Raw genomic sequence first — 26632 nt, 5'->3', positions numbered from 1 at the left:
TAAGGTGAAGCAGATCATTAGTTCACTCATGATAACATACTTTAGTAAATCTATTACTGCAGTGTACATTTCCTCGGTAACATAAACTTCCTGTGCTGGATAAACCTCCTGTGCTGCTCCTTCCCATCAGCTGGATTCTGGATCACCCCTGCTGCTGACCATGCACTAAATTATTCAGTTGAAAATAAGTCCACATTAAAAATGCATTGAATCGCAAGAATAAGACACAGCAGAACAAACTGCACTGTTTAAACATATGAGAGGGGGATCAAGGCAGGAAAGTTTTCCATCATTTGCATAACTAAAATTGATCATTTAGGTCTCTGAAATCCATATTTAATATGAGTACTGGGAGTAAATTTATCATGTAAATGGAAATTATGAACAATGGCTGATGGTATTTTTAAAATTTTGTTTTAAATAATAGTTGATGTACTATCAAGAGTAAAGGTTTATACAAAAAGGGGGACATTGCAACTCACTCACTTCCTTCGAGGATGTCTCCAGCTGGCACTCACTGAGAGCGTCTGTAATCAGAACTGTGACTATTATAATAATAATAATAATAATTAAAAAAATAATGGAGGAAGTGGGTTGCGTAAGAGAAAAATTCAAATGATTGACTTTTTTTTCCAAACAAAGTTCATATCATCTAAAATACAGCTTAATAATACAAAAAGGAGCATGCTTACGGCAAACTGTTAAAGCTGTAAAAATTATTTTTATTACAAAGACCATCACAATCCAAGTCAGATAAAAATTATCTTAAGTCATGCAATTACTCCAATTAAGCAAGAGGAAAAAGTCTTTGCTGTGAATATAACAGTTTGAGGTTTATTAGACTTTAGTTGTATAATAATATTTCCCTAAAAATGTAAGTGCAAGTTACATTTGCACTGACTTTTATTGCTAAATTCTTTTAGCAATAAAATAATTTATTGCAAGGCTGTTACCAGGCTCTTTACCAGGTGACGAAGCAAATTTGGTCAGCACTTACATACATGTACATGCAGATTTTTACAGGGTTCAATATAAATCATCTTAGTATCAATTATGTAACTTCCTGTGCTGTTCCTATTACAAATGAAAAAATGGCAATTCTGAGCTCAATATCAACTAATATTTTCATAAATGCAAATTCTTGCAAGTCTGCCAAGAAGATGTTGGGTCTTTGATTACAGCTACACATTAAAAGGATTCTGCATGTGTCAGCAGGTATCACTAATGATGAAGTTTAAGGTGCCAAAGACACAGTGTTCAGAACATCTAGGAGGATGCTGACAGGATCTGATTTGGACTGTGCTGACTCTGAACATTCATGTCTCAGATGGACCTGTGGGGGGTGGTCAGACAGAGGGCTCAGCAGCTTATTAAGCCAGCTTTAATGGCCTTGACCCTGGCCCATAACCCCACAGAATTGTCCTGGATGAAGAAAGGTCAAAGTCTGTATAACATTACAGAGTCAGATGAAGTCAGAAATGCATTTTATTTTTTTTATTTCCTTTGGCTGAGCTCCATCTTAACATCGACTAAGTGGTAGGATTCTGTTAACCTGGTTCTCTCAAGTTTCTCTCCTTGAAAATGTGCTGAAGTTTGCATTTAAACTCACCAAAGTTTGAAAGCCGTGGGCTAGGTTTGACCTTAGCTTAGAGCTAAAGGCAATTACAATAGTTTTTAAAAGGTTTTTGCTTTCATGATGCAAACAGGAGACGAGAGCATGAGGTGTGACAAATGGATCTTGGCTGGACCAAACGTGGGCCTCGAGGTTATGAGACAGATTTTTGACTATTTAACACCAATTTATACATACAGTTATTCATCTTAAATGATAATGCATTAATATAGTCCTCTTTGCTTAAATTACTCTCAGTAGCATTCAGGAAATTGTGAAAGATTAGTATTGTCAACTGCAAACTCAGACAGTGCATTGTCAGCAATACATATAAAGATTTCATTTTTACTAACTCGTGTTTTTTTTATTAAGGATTAATTTATGTATTACAGTTACATAAATTACATAACAGCAAAAATGTAAGTTAAAACTCATATCATTTGATTAGTTTATGTGAAAATTGGAACAAACAGATCAGCATGAACCCTTGAGAAACTACTGCTGCATATTTTGCTTTTCATATGAACTTCTTCTAACTTCAAATCCATAAAAAAAGCAAATATATCTTAAACTTATAATTTTACTAGTTCTCTTATACTGAATGTAAAAAGGAAGTGAAACCAGAAACAAGATATTGCTCGAATTTGTAAGACTGCATCTGAACAAAAAGAGCTGTGCAGTAATTTTATTTTACTCTTTAAAACTGTCTGGAGTTAACAAACTGAGTGATAGTTTTGAACCTTTGCCATCTCACACTTGTGCAATTTCTGGTGCAAAAAGATATTTTTGAATCAAGCAATGCATTAGTTCATATCTAGCTTGAGGATATTTTTCCACCAACAACCTTTGAATATTAGTACTTCCCTAAAATGTGGTCATTTTGCACAGAGATCTTGTTATGGGATTACAATAGATATTATCTACCAGATGTCTGATCAATCTTCTCAAATTGTTAAATTTCATGGGTGGACAGTAGGGAAGCATAAAGCTATAAGCTGGTCTGTATATGAGTAGATGCAATATTAGTAGATTGGGATTAAATGTGTGAAGGGCCAATTGGCTTAAAGCCATCAAACACATCAGTACAAACAACCTACATAGAGTTACAAAATATGCTGAATCACAGTTGTCATCACAATGTCAATATTTGGAATTTCACAATTGTGAAGTAATGCTTGGATGCAATATCCAGTAGATTATGTTATTACAGGTCTCAAGCATTAAAGCTCTTCATGTCAGTAACATATTTGGCCAATTGGATTAACTTTCATTGTTCTTTACACCCTACCCCCTCAGTGACAAAGACCCCAAAGGTCAGGCAGTATGATGTTGACCTTGTGATGACGGAAAAAAAATTGTAGAAAACAAAATGTGTGATATACTGTAGCTATTTCCATCAATATTCAACAATATCATAATAATATGTTACTTGCCTGATATTCTGAACAGGCAACATTATAACCCAACAGAAGTAAAAGAAATGGATGTTTTGCTTTCAACTGGTAATATCTGGGTTTCACTTTAGAAACAGCATTTCCAAAGAGCAAATTTTAGACAACCATGTGTTACTTATATCTAGTCAGACACAACTTTAGATCACACCATACACTGTATGATATTAGTTATAAAAAGGCAACTTTTTAAAACATCTGCATACCACTAATTACTAATTGTAATAAGAAACTTTCACTTTTTATTCACAAGTCTCTATTATTTTCAGTGAATTTAACAGATTAATAATTTAAACAACTAATGAACCTTTTTTTTTCTTTAACAGATTACTGTCGTTCTAATTGTCCATAACTTCAGTCCATTGCTGCACCATTTGGAATCTCACTCAACAATTACAGTTCCCACAATTCACCTGTCGATTCTTGCTGCTGAACTCTCAGACATTTGGAATGGAGGTTACAAGTAAACCAATAAGGCTCTTGTGAAATGGCCATGGGATCAATGGGTGGCTTTATAGAGGCAGAACACGTATCCACAGCTGGTCAATTAAGGCAAGGACGGAACAAGTACACACTCAAATATAAAGAGCTAGAGTTGTTGGCCTTTAAACACAGAGTTACTTTCCTTCTTTCGTCAGCTCTTTTTCTGCAGAATTAAATGAATCAGCATGTGGGTATCTTGGCAAAGATAATACCATCCATTGTGGAAAAAAATTACCAAGGTACTGCTTCACACAGACACACACACACACACACACACTCAAAGGCTATTTTTTATGGCTCAAAATTACTCTTTCTGATAATAGTGGTAAACGCTTCACAATAGCACATTGATTTTTTTTTTGGACAATTGAACGATGGATGTGTGTGCGAGTTGCTCAGTGGTAAAAACTTTTAACATCCACACATTGAGTTTTTAAGTCACAAAACAAAGCAGTAACATTATTTTTAATGCCAGTAAGTCATTAAGGGTTCTACTCGTTGCAAAGATAAAGTACAGCCCACGTTCCCTTTACATGTACACTTGCTTGTTTTCTCTAAAATCGACAAATATTTGTTTAAATTATCAACAACTACTCACTTGTTCCAAAGCTTTCTGCTTGGATATAATTGGGCAGAAATAACAGTTCGTTCCTGTTAATATGTCTGTCCTCAGCTGCATACCCAGGCAGAAGCAATTTCAAACTGTTTGGAGTGACAACTGGGGGTAAGGACAATTTTTTAAAGTTTTCCCCAATGCCGAGTTTGTCTGGGTAATACATACCGAAAATATTACTACTACAGGTAGTCATGTGGAATTTTTACCAATAGCAGATATGGGAAACTTTCAGTTCTGACATATAGCTAACAGAATTGAAATTTTATATTTGTTGATTTTAATAAATGAAAAGACACAAAAAAAAATCTTCATTGTCAAAGACTAAGTTGGGGTTAGCTTTCAATATTTCAATTCAGTTAAGATTGCCAAGATTATTTTCATTGGCTACATATTAGAAAAACAAGAGAACTTAAAATAGATATATATTTTTCATGCTGTTTTTAAAGCAATGACTTCTTCCTCACAGAGAGACCTCTCCATTCAAGTGCAGAACATTTTTACTATGCATAATGTGTATGAACAACATATTTGAGCTTCAGCCGGTATATTTACAGTGGCTTTAGATTTTTCAGCAAACTTTAGTTTTGAGGTTCATAACACATTTTTTTATTCATAGTAAGATTTTAACATATTGCCTAGTATATTGCACAGCCCAGAAATGAAGCAGTACTTTGAGTTACTGGACTTCTGCTCAAATTGTTGTCCATATCAGAACCAGAATCCGAGAATGAGGACACATCCAAGTTGAGAGAGCTATGTTTGCAAGTCGGAAAAGTTAAGTAATTTTTCTAACTGTTGCAGTTCTGAATGCGGGTTCTCGTTCCAAATTGAAGACAGATTTTCCACGTTTGCTGGCAAAAACACAAGAAGATTCTCTGAAGTCACAATCCTGACTTGGAAAGTCAGAGGTTGCAGAGCTGTCCCAATTTCAGCATCTTACGACTGCCACCTATGTAATCCTCTATGATACCTGCAGATGTAAACAATGTATTTGCATATCTGACAGTTTGTAATCCCATTAAACCACTGGCACATATAGCACTATGCAACCTTTGTCAGTATGTTTCTTTAGTGCTTCAATGCATAAAACTGGGAAATATTCGAATCGCTCTTTATAGTTGTGACCAATACAAAACTTTGCAAATCTTACAAATATGTCGACTTGCAAGGACAAGTCAAGGTATAACATCAGCTACAACTTTCTAGACAAACTGAACATTACTGTTAGCTTTAAACGGCAATAACAATGTAATTCTCACCATTTTATGGATTCCAACACTGATGGAACATAGTCACAAAGAGAGACAATATTTTCCACTGTAAAACTAGCCAACTAATAAATAGCTGAAAACTGCAACTTTCACTATAATGCTGGAAATTAAAGACAAGTATGCTCAGACACCTCCATTTTCCAATTTGCATTTCCAACACCATTGGATATTTTTGTAGCCTTTCTGCTTGAAACTCAGAAATGTTTGTGGAACACACAGTTAATCCAAAAGAAGTCAAGACAACCAATCTTTATATTCAAGATACCTTCATGCATATTGAGGACACTCCAGAAACACATAATTACTTTGCAAACATGTAGTTTTAGAGAAGCACTCCCTGTACCAAGTAATTAATAAGGGGGAAACAAAGCTCAAAACTAATGAGTCAGAACTTCATGAAGTTCATCAAGTCAAAGGGAAAACATTTTGACACCAAGCGTCATACAGTGAATCACAACTTATAAAACAAGACATTCTCCCAAGACATGTTCCAAGTTTACTTGGAGCAAGGGATTTCTAGAAAAATGTTAAATATGTGAAAATATATCATCTGCACAGCTATGCAGATCAACAAATGAACAATAACTTCAGTTTTATTGATCCATATTGCAAGAAATATTTTTGTGGCCACCAGTAATCTCATAGAATTTGCAAACCTTATTATTTAGTTGTAATTTGTTTTGAAAAATGAAGCTTATGAATGCAGACACTAAACAACAAAAAACACTGAAACTGGGGTGTACTGATGCACTTAAATCTACATAATCCACCTATTCTCCTTGTTGTCTTCAATGAGCAAAACATCAAACTCATTGAATAAGGTATGGTTATAAATATCTTTAAACAACTTTTCTCAGCATCAATAATTGTACAGTGCATACACTTACACAGTCCATTTTAAATGTGATATTGGGAACATCTTTTTATGTTGCAAACACAAAAAACTCAAATTACTAGGTGCTGATTTAAATTAAAAAAAATTCTCAGAATTTCTTAGAATCTCAGAATAGATAATAGCAGTCTCTAAATCTCGACTTTATTTTCTCATTTGCAGCAATAGGGAAGTTCTCAGAGAGAAACTGAATGAATATGTCACATCATTCAGCTGGTATAACTGCAGAGCACCACAACATTTTTGAGGAACTACATTTGATGATAATTCGTGGAGCACTAGTACCATCTTGTGGACAATGTACAGCTCTGAAGGTGGGAAAAATACATCATCTGTATTCTACATGGTCTTTGAAATTTTCACAGAACATTGATTTAAGGTAAATACACATTACCAGAAGGCTGCAGAGTGTGCCAGTTATCGTTAACCTCTAGAAAATACATTGACTTTTAAGATGTTTCACATCAGCAGCTACAGATTGTAAACTGTTTCAACACAACTTGTGAAACAGTTGAAAAATATCTACTACATGGGAATAGTGTGTTTCCAAAGCACCTTCTATAAAGACAAGCAACTTCCAGCTTCTCTAGACACACGGCCAGAGAGCTAATGAGATCAATGCATCAATCGAGTTTATTTGTGTAGAACATTTCAGCAATGAGGCAGTTCGAAAGTCATAAAGGACACCCTACAGTCTACAATTGACAAAACCGATAAACATTCAATACACATCAAATATGTCGGGCAGTGTTTTGTTTATTATGGTTCAAATGCAATTCTAAACAGATTGGTTTTTAGTCTAGAATTAAATCTAGAGTGGACAAGACCTAGATACTCATATGTTACAATACCTAAGTCAAATTGAGAACATTTAAGATTTGAAAATTGATGTTGACAGGCAGTTTCTATCCCGTGTTATTGAACTATTTGGCAAAAAGGAATGAGCATAGAGAGTCTAATTGTGGAAAACAGGTTGTGACAAACCTTAAAGGATTTCCAGATTACATTGGAGCCAGAGGTGGTTCGACAGAGTATAGACTCAAAATAACTTAATTTAAAAGTATGCCACACTTTTCAGATTGATGTAAAAATAAATAAATAAACAATCTGTCATTTCCATCAGATTTATGCAGTACCCTGTGTTGATTATTCACATATTCCAAGAAAATACTAAAATTATGAATATGTTAAAGCCTTTGCAAGAGACTATAAAAAGATGTTAACTCTAACTGTATTTTTCAATTATGAAGGAGGCAAAAAATCTACATTAATTACCTTACATTACTGCAAACCTTAAGCAGACAAGCTTTCTGTTTAACACTATATTTTTTGCTGTAATTTAATGAAACTTTGCAATGTATCATGGCTTTTTCTACTGAACACACTGCCTGCAGCAGGTCTACCGCCTTGCTATGTAATGGAGTACACAGGAAATATCGAAATACAATGTTGGATTGAACGTTATTTCCCATTCCCACCACTTTCCATTTCTTTTTCTTTACCGCTATCTTGACCTGACTCCCAGGCACGTGACGGTTTCACAATTACCTTCAATTATCCTCACTTCTAGCTCACCAATTACATCCATTATTGATTTCAGAGCCCCCAGGCTGCGAGGCTTATCTGTGGCCCGCCACTATCCAAGGAAACGAAAGCAGAATGGAAGCACATAATAACCGCTTGCTTCATTTTCACTCAACCTGGGTCACATCATCACCTACCATACTAAAATTCTATGACAATCAAGTGTCCTTCAACCCCAAAATAAACTCCAAGTGGAGGGAAATGTAACACAAAATAAAAGGGCCGCACCTCAAAAAAGTTCAGAACTTGCAACAAAAACTCTATAAATCTTGGTTGATTTGTCAGCCTACTTGTTTAAGTAATGTAAATACTGCAAATTGCAAAATGTTGCAAAATGGTTTGTCCATCATGTAGGTGAGAGAGTGACAGCACAGCACCCTGTCTGTTCATGTAGAAAGCAATGACAGACAGGGAGAGGAATAGCAAACAGGCAGCATAGAAGGAAGGAAGGTCAGTTACAAGGTACAGCCGCTGGAAAGAGTGTAATCACACTCTGCAGCGCTCTCCTGCCACAATTTTGAATATGATCCTTGCTGACATTTACTGAGACACAAACATAAGCGGCTGTCATCACATGCCGAAGTGAAACATCCATCATCCTGAAAACATGGCATGGGTATCTGTGGCGTGGTGCAGCAGCATTGCCCCACTGCCACCTTTTGTTATGCAAACTTGCATGAATGAAGCCAAAATGCATTGTTTGCAGAGCAATGCTGCCCTCTTGAGGGTTGGAGATTAAGCATAATGTATAGAAAAATATATAGAGCTAAAAATATATAAAGACCTACCTTTATTGCATTTCTGGTCCAGTTCTTTGAGAGCCGGAAGTCGCACATACGATACGCTCCAAACCTTTCTGGAGAGTAGGGTTCGCAATGTCAGTGTAACATAATTATTTATCTACATTTATTTACATGCAGGTGACTTGTGGCATCTCAAGTAACTATTGGTATGAAGGTTGTTATTTCCAATGCTTTGGGATCACTTTTACAGGGTGAACGAATTTGAATTCACAGTGGATTTTATGTAGTCCACACTGTCTTGAAATTATGCATACAAGCTCCAATACATATATTCAATACAATTCAAATTCAAATATTCTATGGAACTACTATAATTTTTTAAGTATTTGAACTGGCTCAGACACAATTGACAACAACTGATTTAATCATGGTAATCAGGTTTTTGGCAAATTCATAATATGGGTACATTTTGATATTAAGAATTGGGAATTTGGTAAAGATATAAAGATAACTCGTTATATGGCCTTTTATTGTTGAACTGACTTTCTTGAATACTTGGTTATACTAATTGTGACATAAATTTCCTGTAGACTGTTTTAGTTTTACCAAAGATATCATTAAAACAACTACAAACAACAAGAAATCCATCACATTATACAAAAAAAAAGCAGTTTGAAGAAAACTGTGTCCATAAGTGAAGCAACAAAGATATTTACATTATGCAAAAACAAGCAAGCAAGCAACACATAACTTTATATAAATAATTTCTTCTTAAAAATGTATCAGGTGATAACATTGATTGTGTAAAAACATTTGGTTTGCACATACCCAGCCCCAGTTTATCAAGGATGAATCAATCCTGGGAAACCCTTCATACTTTTTAAGAGTTCCTCATATGAGATGCACAAACTTCAATACATACCAAAAAGGCCTGTCTAAAAATTATCACCTTATTCTGTAATTTGGTTGTTACAAGAAGTTTTCTAAACTTACAGTGTACTACTTAATTTTTAAGATTGCTAATAAAAGACAATGCTCAATTGAAAAGGGCAGAAATAGGGAACACCCTGGTAACCGCTAAATGGATCGAGCGATTTGTTTGGAAACTAACAGGACTGGCACAGATGTTACTAATTTTCCCCTTTTTTTTCTTTTATCACTTCTTTATTGTTTACTTTTTCAATTTATTTGATATTTGTTTCGTCGTATTAGCTTTTACTAGCTCAATTATCGAGTAGTTTAATTGTTTGACTTACTTCCATCAGTATAACGTTCCAGCAACAACATGAAACACCTGTCCTGCAGGAGCTCAATCACGAGTTGGAAAGGGGGCGTGGCTTCCCAACTCTTAATGTGACCTTCACTGGCTGTAGGAAATAAGAATCAAAATGCATGGCGCATAGCTACAAACACACTGAGTGTGGTCGTTTAAAACGTTTAAATCTTATATACATTTTGGGGTTGATAAACAATTTTTGTCGCTCTCAAATGTCTCGCTTATATTTCCGCAAAAACTCGTAAAATTATAAATACTGCCCAGGTAAATTCTCTAGTTAGCCTACCCTAAAGCTCGTCAAAATAAGTATGTTTATTAAGAATAGCGTATTTTTAAATGACTCAGTCTAAAAATAAATTTAAAATGATAATTGGTAAAAATAAATAAATAAACGGTTGAGGGTTTCTAATTTTTAAATTTAATCTCATAATTTCCAGGTTAATGTATGAATGTCAAGAGTGAATATGTCAGTCCAGTCATATGTGGTTGCTGGAGGGGCTAGAACAGAACCAGTGACTGGCATTCAGAGCTGGTGGACAAAACTTTGGACAAAAAGGTGGCATATGCGTACATAAATAAACAAATAAATATTTCAACTCACTGAAGCTTACTGTCTCTCTTTTAAACTTTATATCAACCAGTTAATTAGTCAGACTGCTTTTATAGAGCACAGAGGTGGGTAGTAATTACATTTACTACATTACTTTTACTTGAGCAACTCTTTTTGGGGGGAAAATTACTTTTAGAAAAAATTTTACTACACGCTTGTGTTTATTTTTGCTTGAGTAAAATCGTTATTAAATAATACGCCCTCTCAATCATTTTGAGATCAAGTAAATATACAATAAACATCATTGTCACTAGAAGCTCTTCTCCCTGTTCCAATACATTATTAATAGCTACTACAAGTATTAGTTTCGAAAGTCTTATACGGAAAAAAAAAAATGCTCTGGAAAAGTGTTTCTTCTGCCAGAATTTGTTATTTTTGTAGACATGTTATTAGTTTTTACCTTTTAAATTCTAGTCTCACAATGACAGAATACATAATTAATACCTTTGTCTGCCAGACTACATCATATTCAAATGATAAATTGTATATTGTGATCAAAATCTACTCAAGTAATTTATTACATGACTACTTTTCCTTTTTATTTGATTCGAAAGATGCTGAATTGATACTCTTACTTGATTACAATTATGGGTTACTCTTCCTCTGCAAGCATGCACACAGTCATTAACAAATACTGAAAATGTTAGCTGATTAAATATTATGTTTCTTATCATTGTTACTATATTTTTAAAAAAGGAAAATTCTAGTCATAAAGAAACTTTACGTAGGTCTAAGCACCAATACTGATTTGTTTTTAAGAGTCATTCTTTCCTTTCTCATACTTAAACATGGCATATCATCTTGTTTCTCATTAGGAATAAACAGTAATGTTTCATTTTTTCCAGCTTGTTTTGATTCATTATCTGTATGCCATAGAGACTGCAGAAGCTAAGGGGGTGGTACTTGAACGCACCACCGGATCAGTATTGTTTTTCAGTGCTGGCTCCTCTCCGTCCTCCATCAAAGCCCGGCTCCATCTCCGCTGTACGGCGCAGGCCCGAAGTAGCGCAGCCGCTCTGAGGTTAGTGCCCTACCGCGCAATCTCCATTTATTTCAGCCCCGGCGCAGCCGCATCATCGAACCCGGCAGCGCAGGGGCGAGAGCTGATGGTTGTTTAGATGTTGACTCGGAGTGCGACTCTTTAGCATTTGAAGCTGGTTTTTTTTGGGAGGGAAAGATATTGTTGGCGCGTTTCGAAAACCGGCTCAGACACAGAGTAGCAGCTCTGGATGAGCTCTAGGCCGCTCGGCCTCTTTTTAACGTTATGTTTTGTTTCATATTGTGCGGGTTTCATGCTAGCTGTTGCATTACTGTTGATCGCCTCACACCCTACACAGACATCGTTGTTGTTCACATTTTAAAGCTAAATTACTGATGTATATTCGTCATAGTGTTGATATCATTCAGATAATCGACTGTACACCGCTAAATGGTTAGCCAGGAAGCTAAGTAGCCGAATGTAGGAAATTGCTAGCTTAGCTTCCTAGAGGACTCATTGATAACAAACAGACTGAAACAAATGTCCTCCGATACCTGTTTCTTTTAGTAAAAGCTTCGTTACAGGCTTTATGAATTATTACACGTGTAAATTTATGGCACAATGTCTTTTTCCCATTGATTTACTAAGGATCCACTGTAAACAAGCTTATCAGCAATGAATTAGATGTTTAGCTGGTTTTCTTTTCTATGGTCTCCTCTGGATATAAAGTGATAAATTGAAATATTTGCAAATGTATTATTTTTATTGATACTTTTGTAACTGTCACTCTTTAAATTCCGCAGTCTCAGTTTCAAATAATGTATGCTTAAATAAAGTGTGTAAAATTCCTGAATGCATGTATGTGTTTGAGATGTTTGTTTTTCATGTTGATATGATTCAATCAGTCAATCAATCAAACTTTATTTGTATAGCACATTTCAGCAGCAAGGCATTTCAAAGTGCTTTACATCAAATCAAACACAAAAATACAATGCAACATAGAATCAACAATAAAAACACAACATAGTCAGATTCCGTCAATAAATTTGCAATTGATTACGTTTCAAATCCAACTCTAAACAAGTGGGTTTTTAGTTGAGATTTAAAGGAAGTCAGTGTTTCAGCTGTTTTACAGTTTTCTGGAAGTTTGTTCCAGATTTTTGGTGCATAGATGCTAAATGCCGCTTCTCCTCGTTTGGTTCTGGTTCTGGGGATGCAGAGCAGACCAGAACCAGAAGACCTGAGAGGTCTGGAAGGTTGATACAACAGCAGCAGATCTTTAATGTATTGTGGTGCTAAACCATTCAGTGATTTATAAACTAACAACAGTATTTTAAAGTCTATTCTTTGAGCTACAGGGAGCCAGTGGAGAGACTTTAAAACTGGTGTTATGTGCTCTATCTTCCTGGTTTTAGTGAGAACACGAGCAGCAGCATTCTGGATCAGCTGTAGCTGTTTGATTGATTTGTTGGACAGACCTGTGAAGACGCCGTTACAATAATCAATACGACTGAAGATAAACGCATGGATGAGTTTCTCTAGATCTGGCTGAGACATTAGTCCTTTAATCCTGGAAATGTTCTTCAGGTGATAGAAGGCCGTCTTTGTGACTGTCTTTACGTGGCTCTGAATGTTCAGGTCAGAGTCCATCACTACTCCCAGGTTTCTGGCCTGATCGCTGGTTTTTAGTTGTAATAACTGAAGCTGTGCACTGACTCTAGATTGTTCCTCTTTAGGTCCAAAAATAATAACTTCAGTTTTGTTTTTGTTCAGCTGGAGGAAGTTTTGGCACATCCACACATTTATCTGTTCTAAGCATCTGTTCAGTGATTGGATGGGTTCTGAGTCACCTGGTGACATCGTAATGTAGAGCTGTGTGTCATCTGCATAGTTATGGTAGCTAATATTATTTCCTGTTATAACTTGAGCTAGTGGGAGCATATAGATATTGAATAAGAGGGGTCCTAGGATTGAACCTTGGGGTACCCCACATGTGACCTTTGACCTCTTTGATGTGAAGTTTCCAATTGAAACAAAGAAATCCCTGTTCTTTATGTACGATTCAAACCAATTAAGCACTGGACTTATGATTGTCATCTCTTAGGCTATAATAACCAAATAGTTTACACATTCACACACCCAGTTAACCATTTGTAATATGCTCTGTTAGTATGAAATAATTGAGATTACATACGTACATAAAGCGTTGTGTTACGTTTTTCTACTTTGTGGCCGATCAGGATGAACAGGGTTACCTAGTATCTAGTTATCCATCAGTGTACTTTATTTGTTTATTTATTCTTTCAATACCTGCAGTAAACAACAGGATGAACATTACCTTGTCGCACAGAAATTTGGGAATACTGTTAACAAATAAATAAATATATTTATTACAACTGCAAAATGTATAAAAACTACTTTTATGTGCCTAGTGTGCAGGTAATTATGCATTTTTGCTGGTAACACAATTATAACAAGCTGATGTTAGCTAGCTAATTAGCCTATATGCTATATCTTCAGCAAGCATAACCTTCGTAAGCAAAAGTTACAGTTACTTCAGTACTTCTAGCACAATTTTATTATTATTTTTTTTTTCAAACATTTGCAAACATCAGAATTTATCTTTGTTAAGAGTGAAGTAGTATTTTAAGTAGCCTTCTGTCAGCCAGCATACCAGCAGTGGATCAGTCTGGCACTTTCATTATCTTCTTATTAGGACAGTAGCTCATAGAAATATTAATGGCGTGTAGCTTAAGTGGTTTTGAAACTTTTCAAAACCTTTGCTCATTCCTGCTGTTTAAAATGTTGGCTGATTTTCTGTCCTTACTATAAAGACATCAGCCAAACCCAACACAGTTCCCTGGTAACAAATCGATGCACATCCTGTTAAAAATGATCTAATCCTATTGATTAGAATATGTAATTCTGATATAAATTAAATCAAATGAGCTTGCTGGTTCATCAACAGCAGTAGTCAAAGAGGAACTTAACCCAGCTGCTGAGCAGGTTAGGTTGGTAACTGATTTTATAACCCTAGTGCATCACCATGGTACCTGACTCAGGAGGTTGGATCAGCCTCTTTTTCTGACCTCCTTGGCTTAGACCTGACGTTTCTAAAATCCAATTATGCTTCGTTGCAAATAATTTTATTTGAACTGCTTGGCTGAATGTTTAGGACAGTTGTCCTTCTGGAAGATGAACCCCCACGCAACATCTAGCCTCTTGGAACCTCTAGTATGAATCAGTTCATGTTTCAAGACCTGATTCTATAAAAGAAGCATCTTTTGAAACAAAGCATGCGCTGTTAAAATGTCCTTGTCATGCAAAATCACATGTCGTCGTGTATTTTCTCCAGCAGTACTGTCAATCTAGCTGTGTAAGCTTGGCGGCTGATAATGGACGAACACGCTGCGAACCCGACAGAACACATGACCACCATCGAGGCGGGCGCCGTCAGCCAACAGGTTTGCTTCAGCGTTCAAATTTTGGAGATTCCAAATGGCCAAAAAAATTCTTTGCATATTGTCCCATAAAATATGTTTTCTGTTATTTTATGTTTTCTTCTGATATATTTCCTGTAGGTACACGTGACCACCTACACAGAAGCTTCGATGATGAGCGCAGAGGAAGACTCGACGTCCTCTCCAGATGACGACCCCTACGATGACACAGACATCCTCAATTCAGCTGGCACTGATGAGGTCACTGCTCACCTGGCTGCTGCAGGTGGGAGCAATATTTACCTGCTTGAGAGAAAACGCGGTTCCAAAATAGTTGGAAGAAGCGACTTTATTCTGGGAAGTTTTATGTGCTCTCTCTCAGGTGGTGGTCTTATAATTCAAATAGCTTTTACAAAGTGTAATTCGCTTGGTTTGACAGCAGGTGGTGCCAGTGTTCTTAACAGGATTCAAGAACATTGTCCCTCCTGTGTCTGGATTTAGCAGATTTCTCACCTAACAGCTTGTAGTCTGGAGAAAAATTTCCCCTGTATATTCAAGATAAACTTTTTTATTATGCTTTTAAAGTGACTGAGAAGTTTACACATTTAAATCTGGAAAAATATAGAAACTGTTATGCAGTTCTTCTGTTATTCGCAAGTTGTTTCAAAAGCAGATAGCAGATGAAAAAAAAAAACTTAAATTTTTTTTTTTGTAGAATTTAAAGTAATTTGTTGTTTGTGCCTCAGGTCCAGTAGGCATGGCTGCGGCTGCTGCTGTAGCAACTGGCAAAAAACGAAAAAGACCTCACATCTTTGAGTCGAATCCTTCCATCCGTAAAAGGCAGCAAACCCGTCTGCTCAGGTGAGTTACTCCAACAGATCTCCAAAATTGTAACTTCAGACATTTGAGCTTGCGTCAATGCTGCTTTTGGTTCAACAAATGGAAACATGATGTACGTTTACAGGAAACTACGGGCCACACTGGACGAATACACCACCAGAGTGGGCCAGCAGGCCATAGTGCTGTGTGTCTCTCCCTCCAAACCAAACCCGGTCTTTAAAGTTTTCGGTGCGGCTCCTCTGGAGAACGTGGTGAGTGGATCCACGCAGTCAGAATCTGCTCTAGTCAAACTCAGTGTGCAGTAACTGGAGTCTTGAAGTATGCCATCTTGTTTCGTACAGTGCACTTTGCAGAAATATTTGGGAAATAAATGGCACTGAGCCCCACAAGGAATACTTTTTATGTGACCCCGCAAAAGTTTTTGCAAAGTCTTATATTATATTTGTGAAATCTTGCAAAAAATATCCCAGGTACATGCTGCCAAGTTTTTAGAGATCCCAAATGCATTTTATTTGTGAGATCCCAAAAATCTTTAACAAGATCCTGTGTTAAATTTGTAAGATCTCACTAAAGTTCCAGAAGTGGCTTTTGTGAAATCCTGCAAAGGTTTTGAAAGTCGTCCAGTTTTATCTCCCCAGAATTTTGCATAGAACTCGTGTGATTTCAAAACATTTCCAAAATCTCTCAAAATAGAACTTTGGATGTTTGAAGAGTTTTGCAGGCTCTAGCCAAACAAAAACTGCAGTCCTGGATCTTGGGGTTTTGCAAAGCTTTAAAGCACTTTTTTTATTTAAGCAAAAATGTAAATCATAAAAGCAGTCAGTTTACTTTACATAATCCACTACGCTCTCCTCTGTCTCTGTCATATCAGTTCTTTTTTTCAAGGTGCAAAGTTGAAAACTATCTAAAGAAATCTAAATTCCTCCAGAACAATTGCATAATCAGGCCAGAGTCCATCAAAGCTGTTTTTAACTTAAGAGTTCTTGATGCTTTTGTTTTTTTTTATTTAATTTTAATCCAAATATTGTCTGCATAATTTACCGTGCCATGATGTCTGCTGGTCTCCAGGTAAGGAAGTATAAGAGCATGATGTTGGAGGACCTGGAAAACGCGCTGGCTGAGCACGCACCTGCAGGTGGAGAGCTGGCATCCGAACTGCCGCCGCTCACCATCGACGGCATCCCAGTCTCTGTGGATAAGATGACACAGGTGAAACGTCCACAGACTTCTGTCTCATTAAATTAAGGAACAGCTGGTAGCTTTGCATAAAATTGATGTTCCCAGCAGAGGGCGCCCTCTGGCAAACCAGAGTGGCGTAAAAAATGATTTTATGCATTAGTATTTCCTTGGGATTTTTATGCAACAGGAAGTAGTGCTTCAATGTGAAGTAGAGGAAAAATTTCCTGAAAGAAACGTGTTACATGCATTTATATTAAGCTCCCTTTAACTAAATCCCAATTCTTTACAGCAAAACCATTTAAATGTATGTAAATATATACTCCTACGTCAGCTGTGACACTAATTCATAATTGAACGCTGAATCAGCCAAAGCGGAGCAGAATCCCCCGTCTTTTAGAAAGTGAGAGGAAGGAAGTGCGGCACCGTCTGCTCCTGGCAGGCCTTTCGCTGGGAGCATTAGTCCTCTGTTCACCCGAGGGAGCCCGGCTTGTTTACGCTGCCGTCCCCGTGCTGCTGACGCACTCTGTGGATCATCGTCAGAATAGGGCACGCTGGCGGCCCTCAGAGACGGTCCAGGGAGCGTCCCAGCCAATCCCGGGGCCAGATAAATCCTCAGAGGCCAGGTGTTACTCAGTGCTTGTTTTTCTGGAGGTTGTAGGATGGGATTATCATGAGTAACCTGTTGCCTCACTCAGCATGGCGAGGCCAGGTGGAATGGTGCGGCTGCTCTAAGAGATATGAGCAGCCGCACCATATCATGTGTTGGAAACGTGAGGCCTTCCTCCCGCTGTGGGAAAACCTCGCAAGCCAAGGGGATAGAACTCATTAAAGCGACCTGTTCCTCCTGATATATATCACAATACAATAATCTGCAATGTGCTTGACACACATAGGCGCTCGTCACTTATAAGGAGCATCTGTAGCAGGTGATCCCAGGTCTAGCCTGAGCCTCTAATTAACCCCCAGTCCTGTTAGGTTCAGGGAACTGGCAATACAGCCGCCGTGCTGAACTCTGATTGGCTCACTGCTTCGGAGGATTAAGATTGGAAGCGGGGGGGGGGGGGGGGGTCTGCATGAGGGCAACATGCCACTTAACAAACTAGCCACTTTAATTAAGCCATCTGGCCCCACACACAAACATCCGCATCACCCACAGGTGGAAATGCAAGAATCCCTTTACAGCTAAGTCCCTGCCCTTGGCTAATCCAAGCTGCGTCCCACTGTTTGCTGAACCCAAGCTTCCCTCACTCCAACCACCAGATGTAGCCTCTGTTTTGTCAAAGCGGCTGTAATTAAGCGCCGCCGACCCTCCATTTTCTTCCGAGATCCATTTTGTCGTGTGTCGTCATGTGACGCCGTGCAAAGCAGTTTATTGGTGGCTGATTGTGACTTAGGAGAGGAGGGTCTAAAAGGGAGGAGGCAGGGATTTATTTATCTCAGAACCAAATTTAGCCTGTGATGTCAAGGTAGGCAGACGCTGCAATGCCTCATTGTGCAATATAATCCCCTGGTGATGTGTGCATATTACCGGGACACTGAGGACACTGGCACTAAAACCCCACCACAGCATGCCGGTAACTGTGACTGTATGCATATTTGAAAGGCATAGATGGGACATTATGTATTTGAATATTAGTTAATATGGGGGAGGGGGGCATACAAAAATGTATTTTAACAAAACAAAAATCTTACATCAAGCATTCCTGCTAAAATTTAAACATGGATGGCGAAAACCATGGCGTGGAGTTAAATCGAACCTTTGTATTGTATCCTTTTGACTAACAGCTGTAAGAAACCACCTAAAGAGTAGGTGACATTTAGTGTTTTACATGTAGGCCAAAGAAAAGTCAAGTCAAAGTATAGTGGAAACGAAGCAGCGACCTCTCCCTGAACACACCATCCCCACAATGAAGCATGGCGGTGGTGGCATCATGCTGTGCGGATGAATCTACAAGAGGTTGACGAGTTCTAGGTTTTTATTTTTAAAGAAAGTGAAACAATCCATAATTCACCTCCCAGCTCATTATCTATCAATTGTGTTGGTTTGTTAGATCAATAAAATTAAACACATTGAAGTTTGTGGTTTATTATTGTGAAGCAGAAGTTAGATGATGGAAGGTTTTCAACATTTTTTTGCAAATTAAAGTTTGAAGGATGGGATGTGCCTTTGCATTCATCCCCGTTTAGTGAGTACTTTCACCGCACCACACGCTTCCTCCTGATATGCAGTTTTATTGTTCCACCTTGCTTGCTAAGTTTTGGTCCCATTTACTAAATATTTATATTACCGTACTATGTCTTCAGAGTAAATGCCTCTGAATCCAGCTGATTTTCAGCCCCCTTAGTCTTACACACATAGGTGCCTTATATGTGGCGGGCGCCTATGTGTGTAAGACTAAATATAATCAAGCTCACCCAACGTGCATTGCGATTACAAATGTCAAAGAATTAATATTTCATGTAGGATGAATACTTTGACACTTGTGGGAAACCATCAATGTTTTGCTGGGCGTTGCGCATAAAGCTCCCAGTCAAGCTGAGTGTGCTGCACTGCCAGAGCCACACAGGAGGTTCTCCTGGTGTCAGTCTGGAGCCACAGCCAAAGATCGGTCTCCTAATGAACATGTTCTCCTTTTAGCAACCCTGTTTCTATTTGCAGTTCTTCACCTTCTCAGTGTGTATCCAATCGATATGTATGCACCGCGGCCCGCTCAAGGGCGTGAGCGCGTTAATGTGTGCCTTTCTGACCGGAAAGATTTGCCGTTTGATCTTTTCCTTGGGTTTTTGTTCCAGGCTCAACTGCGAGCCTTCATTCCAGAGATGCTGAAGTACTCGACAGGCAGAGGGAAGCCTGGCTGGGGGAAGGAGAGCTGCAAGCCCGTGTGGTGGCCTGATGACATCCCCTGGGCTAACGTTCGCAGTGACGTCCGCACAGAGGAGCAGAAACAAAGAGTACGAAGCATTCTCGTGCAGTTATTTGACTGAAAATTCTTCAAGGGTTCCTACGAAGTTGGGAAAGTTTTGGGAATTTTATTTTTGTATTTTTCAGGTGTGAACAAGTTTGGGGGGCAGAAAATATTTTCAAACCTTTTACCTATTCGTTTGTCTAAACGTTGTTTACCTTCTTCTGTCTGTCTGGTGTTTCTGAAACAAAGGCCTTCAAGATGTCTTAAATTTATTTTTTAAAAATGAAATCTGGCATTAAAGAGCTTAATTCCAGGTTTTAATTTTCACCAGGGCAGGACTAATATTCTCTGATTTTCTCGCTCGCAGATTTCTTTATTGCATACTTTGTGACCTGAAGTGGTTGAGGCTTCTGGTAACTAGGTGCTAAAATAGCCTACCTAACAACTGGGTCACGGCCAGCGAGGCTATGTGCAAAAAAAAAAGAAAAAAAAACTTTTAAGCGTCACATTATGGGGTTAAAGCTGTACAGAACCATATGCGGCATAGCTAAAAGCAACAGACTTTTGCTATGCATGTTTGTAATACAGGAGGATTGAACCATCCTCTATATTTCTAGTGTTTTTTGTCTTAAGTTTTGATAAAGGTGCCATTAAAACGCTCTTAAAGTCTTGAATGTTAATGTATCCATCTATCCAGTTACATATCCTTTGCCGATCCATCTGTTTTCCCAACCATCCATCTTTCCACCAGTTCATAACTTTCTCTCATCCTTTGTATATTTGAACGTTGTAAATTTGCATTAGGAGAAGTATAAAAAAAATCACGTTTCTGTATCCCGACTCCATCCTGTTTGAATCTATCCGTCCCACTCCGCTAACCGTTCTTCGCGCGTCCCTCAGGTCTCGTGGACACAGGCGTTGCGGACCATAGTGAAGAACTGCTACAAGCAGCACGGCCGCGAGGATCTGCTGTACGCGTTCGAGGACCAGCAGGTGACAACCACGAGCGCCGCCCACCACCACCACCTGACGGCGGCCCAGAGCATCGCTCACCTCATGCCCTCGCAGACCGTCGTACAGACCGTCAACAATCCTGACGGAACCGTCTCACTCATCCAGGTGTGTGCGCTGCTCTGCTTTCGTCAAGGGTTTTGAGTGGCTAACTGTTTCTCAAGATTGCTGCAGGAAGCTTTCACTGATTTATTTATTTTTTTATTGTTTTTTTTTTTTTTGTTGTTTTTTTTTCTAGGTTGGTACGGGACACACGGTTGCAACTCTGGCAGATGCGTCAGAACTTCCCGGCGTCACGGTGGCACAGGTCAACTACTCGACTGTTACAGATGGGGAGGTAACATTACTCCATATTACTTTTTGAAACATTCATTACACCGAACATAGACGTTCGTAATTATAGAGGGAGTGGAGGTAAAGGTAGAACACAGCAGCCTTTTTTTTGTTCTGAAACTACATTTTCCCACGGTGGAACAGAACTGGGCCACACTTCAGGGTGGAGAGATGACAATCCAAACAACTCAAGCGTCAGAGGCCACGCAGGCCGTAGCATCGCTGGCTGAAGCTGCAGTCGCTGCCAGTCAAGAGATCCAACCTGGAGCCACCGTAACCATGGCTCTCAACAGGTCAGTCAACAGGGCTGGGGTCATGTAATGTCCAAAGGAAGTGGGCGTCGGCTTAAGCTGCTTAGGGTATGATAACTACAAGGAAAAATGGCAACATTTATCTGTAGTCCTGCAAGTATAATACATAGGGTATTTCATTTAGAAATCAGATTGTATCTAACATTTATTTTGATTTTAATACACAAAAAAAACAGAACAAATACCCCCAAAATCTCCCATAGTCTTTACACCCTGTCAGATTGTTGTGCTACAAGAAACACAAAAACAGATGGCTTTGTCATATCACATCATACAAGTCAATCCTTTGAGATCAAGACTCCTTTGAGCTTTTAGAAAATTTCAAATGACAAAATTACAACTTTGCGCATTGCAGATTTGCCCTGGGCAATGCAGTGTTTCCCAAACTCACTTTCCCCAAACGTTTAAGAGAAAAAAAAAAGACATCTCTTGGTACTTTCACTCACAGTTTCAATGCCTGACAGAAAACGGACGTTTTCACCTCACAGGAATTAACTGTGGCAGATTCATAACATTTACCTTCATGTCTCTCGTATTTGTTTACACCACTCTTAATTTTCGCTTGAATAAAACTTGCCTCTGCTTCAGCAGGTCACTGGGGTTCAATGCTGATGAGTCACCTGCCTCTCGTGCCATTTCAGCAACTAATTAATTACCCAACAGTGAATTACTTGTCATACAAGAACTGTTAATATTTTTAAACAGAAGCCAAGGGGACAGCGGCTCAGATACATTGGATTCGATTTGCAGGACAAAAGATGCTTTTTTATATTTTTATATATATATGTAAAGGGAAAAGAAAAATTTGAATTTGCTGAATTCATCATTAATTGCCTGAGATGTTTGCTCGATCTCCGCTGCAGCACTGTCATGGCAATCCTTTTTAGACGTGCATGAGTATCTCCCATCGGGGCTTGTTACCTGCGCCCTCCTGGGTCCTGCTTCCTCTCCCCTTCCCTGCTGCTGTTTACTCGTGCTGAGCTGCTCCTCTCCTCTCACCCTGGAACATTTTGTCTGTTTTCCAGCTTCAGAAGCCTTTTTGTTTTTTTTGTTTTTTATCACCAAGTACCCTTGCAGCGCATCTTCCTTTCCGCTTATCTTGTGCTTCTGTCACAAATTTGATTACCAGCCGTTGCAGTTGCTTCCATAAGTTCATATCAAAGCTGTGGTGGTAATAAGCTGGCGATAATTCCAACTAGTCGTTCTGGTTTAATAAAACTGCTCTGGTAAAGCCGTAGCACCTGGCCTTTGGGGAGATGTGACAGATTCCCTGTAAGTCCAGACAAGTAAAGCCTCTTACCACTCATACACTCCTGCCTCTTCACCTCACATCTCTAAAAACCTGTGAGCGCACGCGCGTGTGTATGTGTGTGTGTCTCAAAGCTTTTAGGCTTTCTGCCAGAAGATTGTATCTTTAGGCCTAGACTTTCCATCTACCTTTTTTTTGTTGTTTTGCTAATGTAATAGCCTTTTAAAAACGTGTGCACAAATGTTTTTTTGATTGTGTTGCAGTGAGGCAGCAGCTCACGCTGTAGCAACGCTGGCAGAGGCCACTCTTCAAGGAGGGGGGCAGATCGTGCTGGCAGAGACGGCAGCTGCTGTAGGGGCTCTCGCCGGGGTCCAAGACGCTACAGGTACCTCTTCGCCCTTTGTGTCATCAAAAACACGACAGCAGTATCCGTGACCCTTCTTCATCTTTTCTACATTACAGCCACAGACTCGAATACAGTTTATTGGAATTTTACATGACATACCAACCAACGCAAAGTAGTTTGGAAATGTGAAACGAGAGAAAGATTGTCATTTTCACATTTTTTTGAACAACCGAGATTCAAAAACGTTTCGCCTTCATTTGTGTTCATGTTATTAAAATACATTTTTGCTGCAGTTTTAAACACTTTGTTCACTAATATTCTCCAAGAAAAAGTCAAAGCCCCTCACAGGCCGGCTATATTTACATTGGTGTTAAATTACGCAGAGACTATTTACTAACCACATGTCTTTGTAAGCGCCACCTGATTTTATTTCGGGGCGTCTGATTAAAAGAAAATGAGTATAACGTTCCACCACTTCACATTCATGCTGTATTTTCTATCAGTCTATCACATAAAATCCCATATTTTAGATCAAAATGTGTGAAGTTTAGCAAATGCTTACCAGTCAATGGCATTTAGCCATTAGCCTTACTACGTGTAAGCTTCACACCAGTGACACTCACCTTAGTTTTAATCTACTCTGTGCTAATTTAACAGATGGTGTGTTTCATCTGTGTGCACCTTGTAGTAACACTTCCTACTTTGAATGACAAGTTATTACAGTGGTACACAAAAACTAAACGACTCCAGATCCATGAATAGATCCCTCCTACAAAGCTTGATCCACTGCATTATCAATCCTGGATTTAATCGCTTCACCAGCTTTCAACACACACACACACAGATGTCCTCTTGCTTTTCTGTGTGCAGTTTATGCACACACAGGCACGATTTCACCTGTTCATTTAGATTTTCAAAATTTCTGCTCTTGGATGGACAATTCAGACACACAAGGATGTTTGAGCCAGCATCGCTTTCAGTGCTGAATGGGATAGAGCACTTATAGAAAATCAATCGGTTCGCATTCTTGTCTCAGCTTACTGTTCACAGCCTGCAGAGGTTAAGAAAGCCCATGAGTGAAGCGCATGCTAAAGAACCAGAGCGCACACATAACAAGCACAGTGCAAGAAATGACTAAATTTACAACAAAGATAAATGGGGCAATTGAAGATAAGCCGAAAGAAACTTTTTTTAATATATATATATATAGATATATATATTTTTATGTACTGCCCGTTTGAAATAAATGTCATCTTGAGATACTTTACAAGACAATAAGGTTCATTTTACATACAGTCATACAAAATTTAATTTCGTCAAATATCAGTTAAAATTTTTTTAATCAATTTTCCTGCAATTTAGTCATCTTGCCACGTCCAATTACATGCATTCTAATTCAACCCTAGATATTAAAAGGAACAATACCATTTGGTGAAAAGCTACATAACGAAGCCTAGGAAAGAACAGACAGAACAATCTGGTCCCATCAGTGAAGCTGAATTATTTGATTAAAGAATACAGAATTCATCCAATACCCTGTTGGCTAATATTTTCAATTTCTACTACACAAGGAGTGTAAAAAAAATAAAGAAATAAATCCTTCTATATTTTTGAAAAATTTGTCAAATTAAAATATCGGTGAAAATGTACATCAACACTGTACGCCTTAAAATTAAGGTTATTCATTTTTATTATTTACAAATAATGGTATATCTGTTGTTGAGGTCAGCTAATCAGGAGCTACACAGAAGTAGCCACTGTTTGAAGTGTGCTGACTCAGACCGCTGGCTGACTGGCTTGTGTGGTTCACAAACTGACATAAACGCAGCCAGGCCTCTGTAATGTCAAAGTGGAAATATCTGAGTGGTCTTTTGGAAGCTTTCAGTCAGTTACTGTGGTGGCCACCTTTCCAGGGCGGCTTTTCTCCAGCTAATCCCTCCTCTAATATCCAGAGCTATTACCAGTGCTAGCACGAGTTAGCTGCTTTTAAACACTTCATTTTAAGCAAAGGGGCTTAAAATTAAGACTCCAAATAGCATAAAAATATGTATGAATTCATTTTATCTAAGGAATTTCTGGGAATCCAAACTATTAATTAGAATTAGAGTAGAGTAAAATGAATGAATGTATTTTCCCTGGACTAAGCTTAGTTACAGGAGCGATTGTAAGCCACTGCCATCTCCTGAGCTGATATTGAGGCCTTCTTGTGACACGGTGGCAGCTTGTAGGGAGGAGCAAAAGGCCCACATGTCCGCAGCAATAATCCCTACAGGCAGAGACTCGAAACACTAAAACAGCTGGGAATGGGGGAAGCGAGCCAAGGATGTCCGATTGGTACAATGTTCAATGAAGCAACATGCAGGGTTCCTACACAGTCTGAAGGAGTGTGGAATTTCATTTTCGTTAGTTTCCAGGGCAGGATGAATATGGAAAAAAGAGGTTTGTATCGCTACACGTCTCCATCCATCCATTGATCCACTCTGTACATCTAAATTTATCTTCCAATCATCTATACTTCCTTTTATTCAATTGATATGTTCTTCTTTCCGTCCTTCTATCCATTCAACAACACATAGATCCATTTATTCCAGTCATTTGTTTGTCCATCACCCATATGTTCTTCTATTCATCTGAAGAGTTTTCTTCATCTGTACATCCACCTAGAACCAGGAAATTTTAGCATAAAAACTGAGTAGGAACTCTGACATGTGTTGTTGATGTTCTAACAAAAACCGCCATTGTTTCTGAGAGGTAAATTGATATTTCCTCTGCTTGGTGTTGACGCCGGTTCCGCTCTGCGTTGTTCCCGCTAGGATTGGTCCAGATCCCGGTCAGCATGTACCAGACTGTAGTGACCAGCCTCGCCCAGGGCAACCGGCCGGTTCAGGTGGCGATGGCGCCCGTCGCCACACGCATAGACAACACTGTCACACTGGACGGCCAGGCAGTGGAGGTCGTGACCTTGGAGCAGTGACACTATGGACCTCGAACGGAGTAGAAGGCACTGAACAGCCATCTTGGAGACTTGTTTATCTTCTGGTTTTTTTTCAAGACAACACATTGTGTACGATGTTGAATATATTTTTAAATGTACCACTGCAGGGGAAAGTAAAAATGATTATCAATGCATTGTGTTTACTATGTAAAGATAAGACTTTTGTTGTTGAATTTCATTTATCTTCATATTTTTTAAGCTCTGTGATGTTGAGTGTCTAGTATTTATTTCTGTAAAATTAACCCTCTCTTTAAACCAAAAAAAAAAAAAAATTTAAAAAAAATCCCGGAAGGAAAGCCACAATATCATTGCGATCAATTTTGGGCTTGATGTGTACGTACTGCGTAATGCTAGCCGCTTATTTTTATTTGTCCAATATGTGATGCCACAATCAGCAGTCACTCCCTTCGGTTCCTCTCGTTCCCCATCGCTGCTCTGCACACTCCCGTTTCATTTTCTCACATTAGAGGGGAAAACTAAATTAAATTACATTGTCTTGTCATGA

General features: G+C 38.5%; 1 protein-coding gene across 2 annotated transcripts; it reads left to right on the top strand.

Annotated features, from left to right (window-relative positions):
* Positions 1 to 11446: 11446 nt before the first annotated feature.
* On the top strand, positions 11447 to 26632 carry nrf1 (nuclear respiratory factor 1). Of its 2 annotated transcripts, none has more exons than XM_044108925.1 (12): positions 11447 to 11559; positions 14873 to 14981; positions 15099 to 15243; positions 15704 to 15818; positions 15922 to 16048; positions 16866 to 17006; positions 19770 to 19928; positions 20783 to 21001; positions 21132 to 21230; positions 21371 to 21519; positions 23050 to 23171; positions 25946 to 26632. In XM_044108925.1, the coding sequence occupies exons 2-12, from the start codon at positions 14913 to 14915 to the stop codon at positions 26104 to 26106; spliced, it is 1506 nt and encodes a 501-aa protein (XP_043964860.1). In that variant the 5' UTR covers positions 11447 to 11559; positions 14873 to 14912; the 3' UTR covers positions 26107 to 26632. The 2 variants fall into 2 exon arrangements, with proteins under 2 accessions (XP_043964860.1, XP_043964861.1); XM_044108926.1 differs by having other exon boundaries at positions 11457 to 11559; positions 14876 to 14981.

This window comes from Gambusia affinis, linkage group LG23, assembly GCF_019740435.1.
Source record: "Gambusia affinis linkage group LG23, SWU_Gaff_1.0, whole genome shotgun sequence".
NCBI classification, from domain to species: domain Eukaryota; kingdom Metazoa; phylum Chordata; class Actinopteri; order Cyprinodontiformes; family Poeciliidae; genus Gambusia; species Gambusia affinis.
Note: the sequence above shows the minus strand (reverse complement) of the source record. Positions and strands in the feature narration are given on the sequence as shown.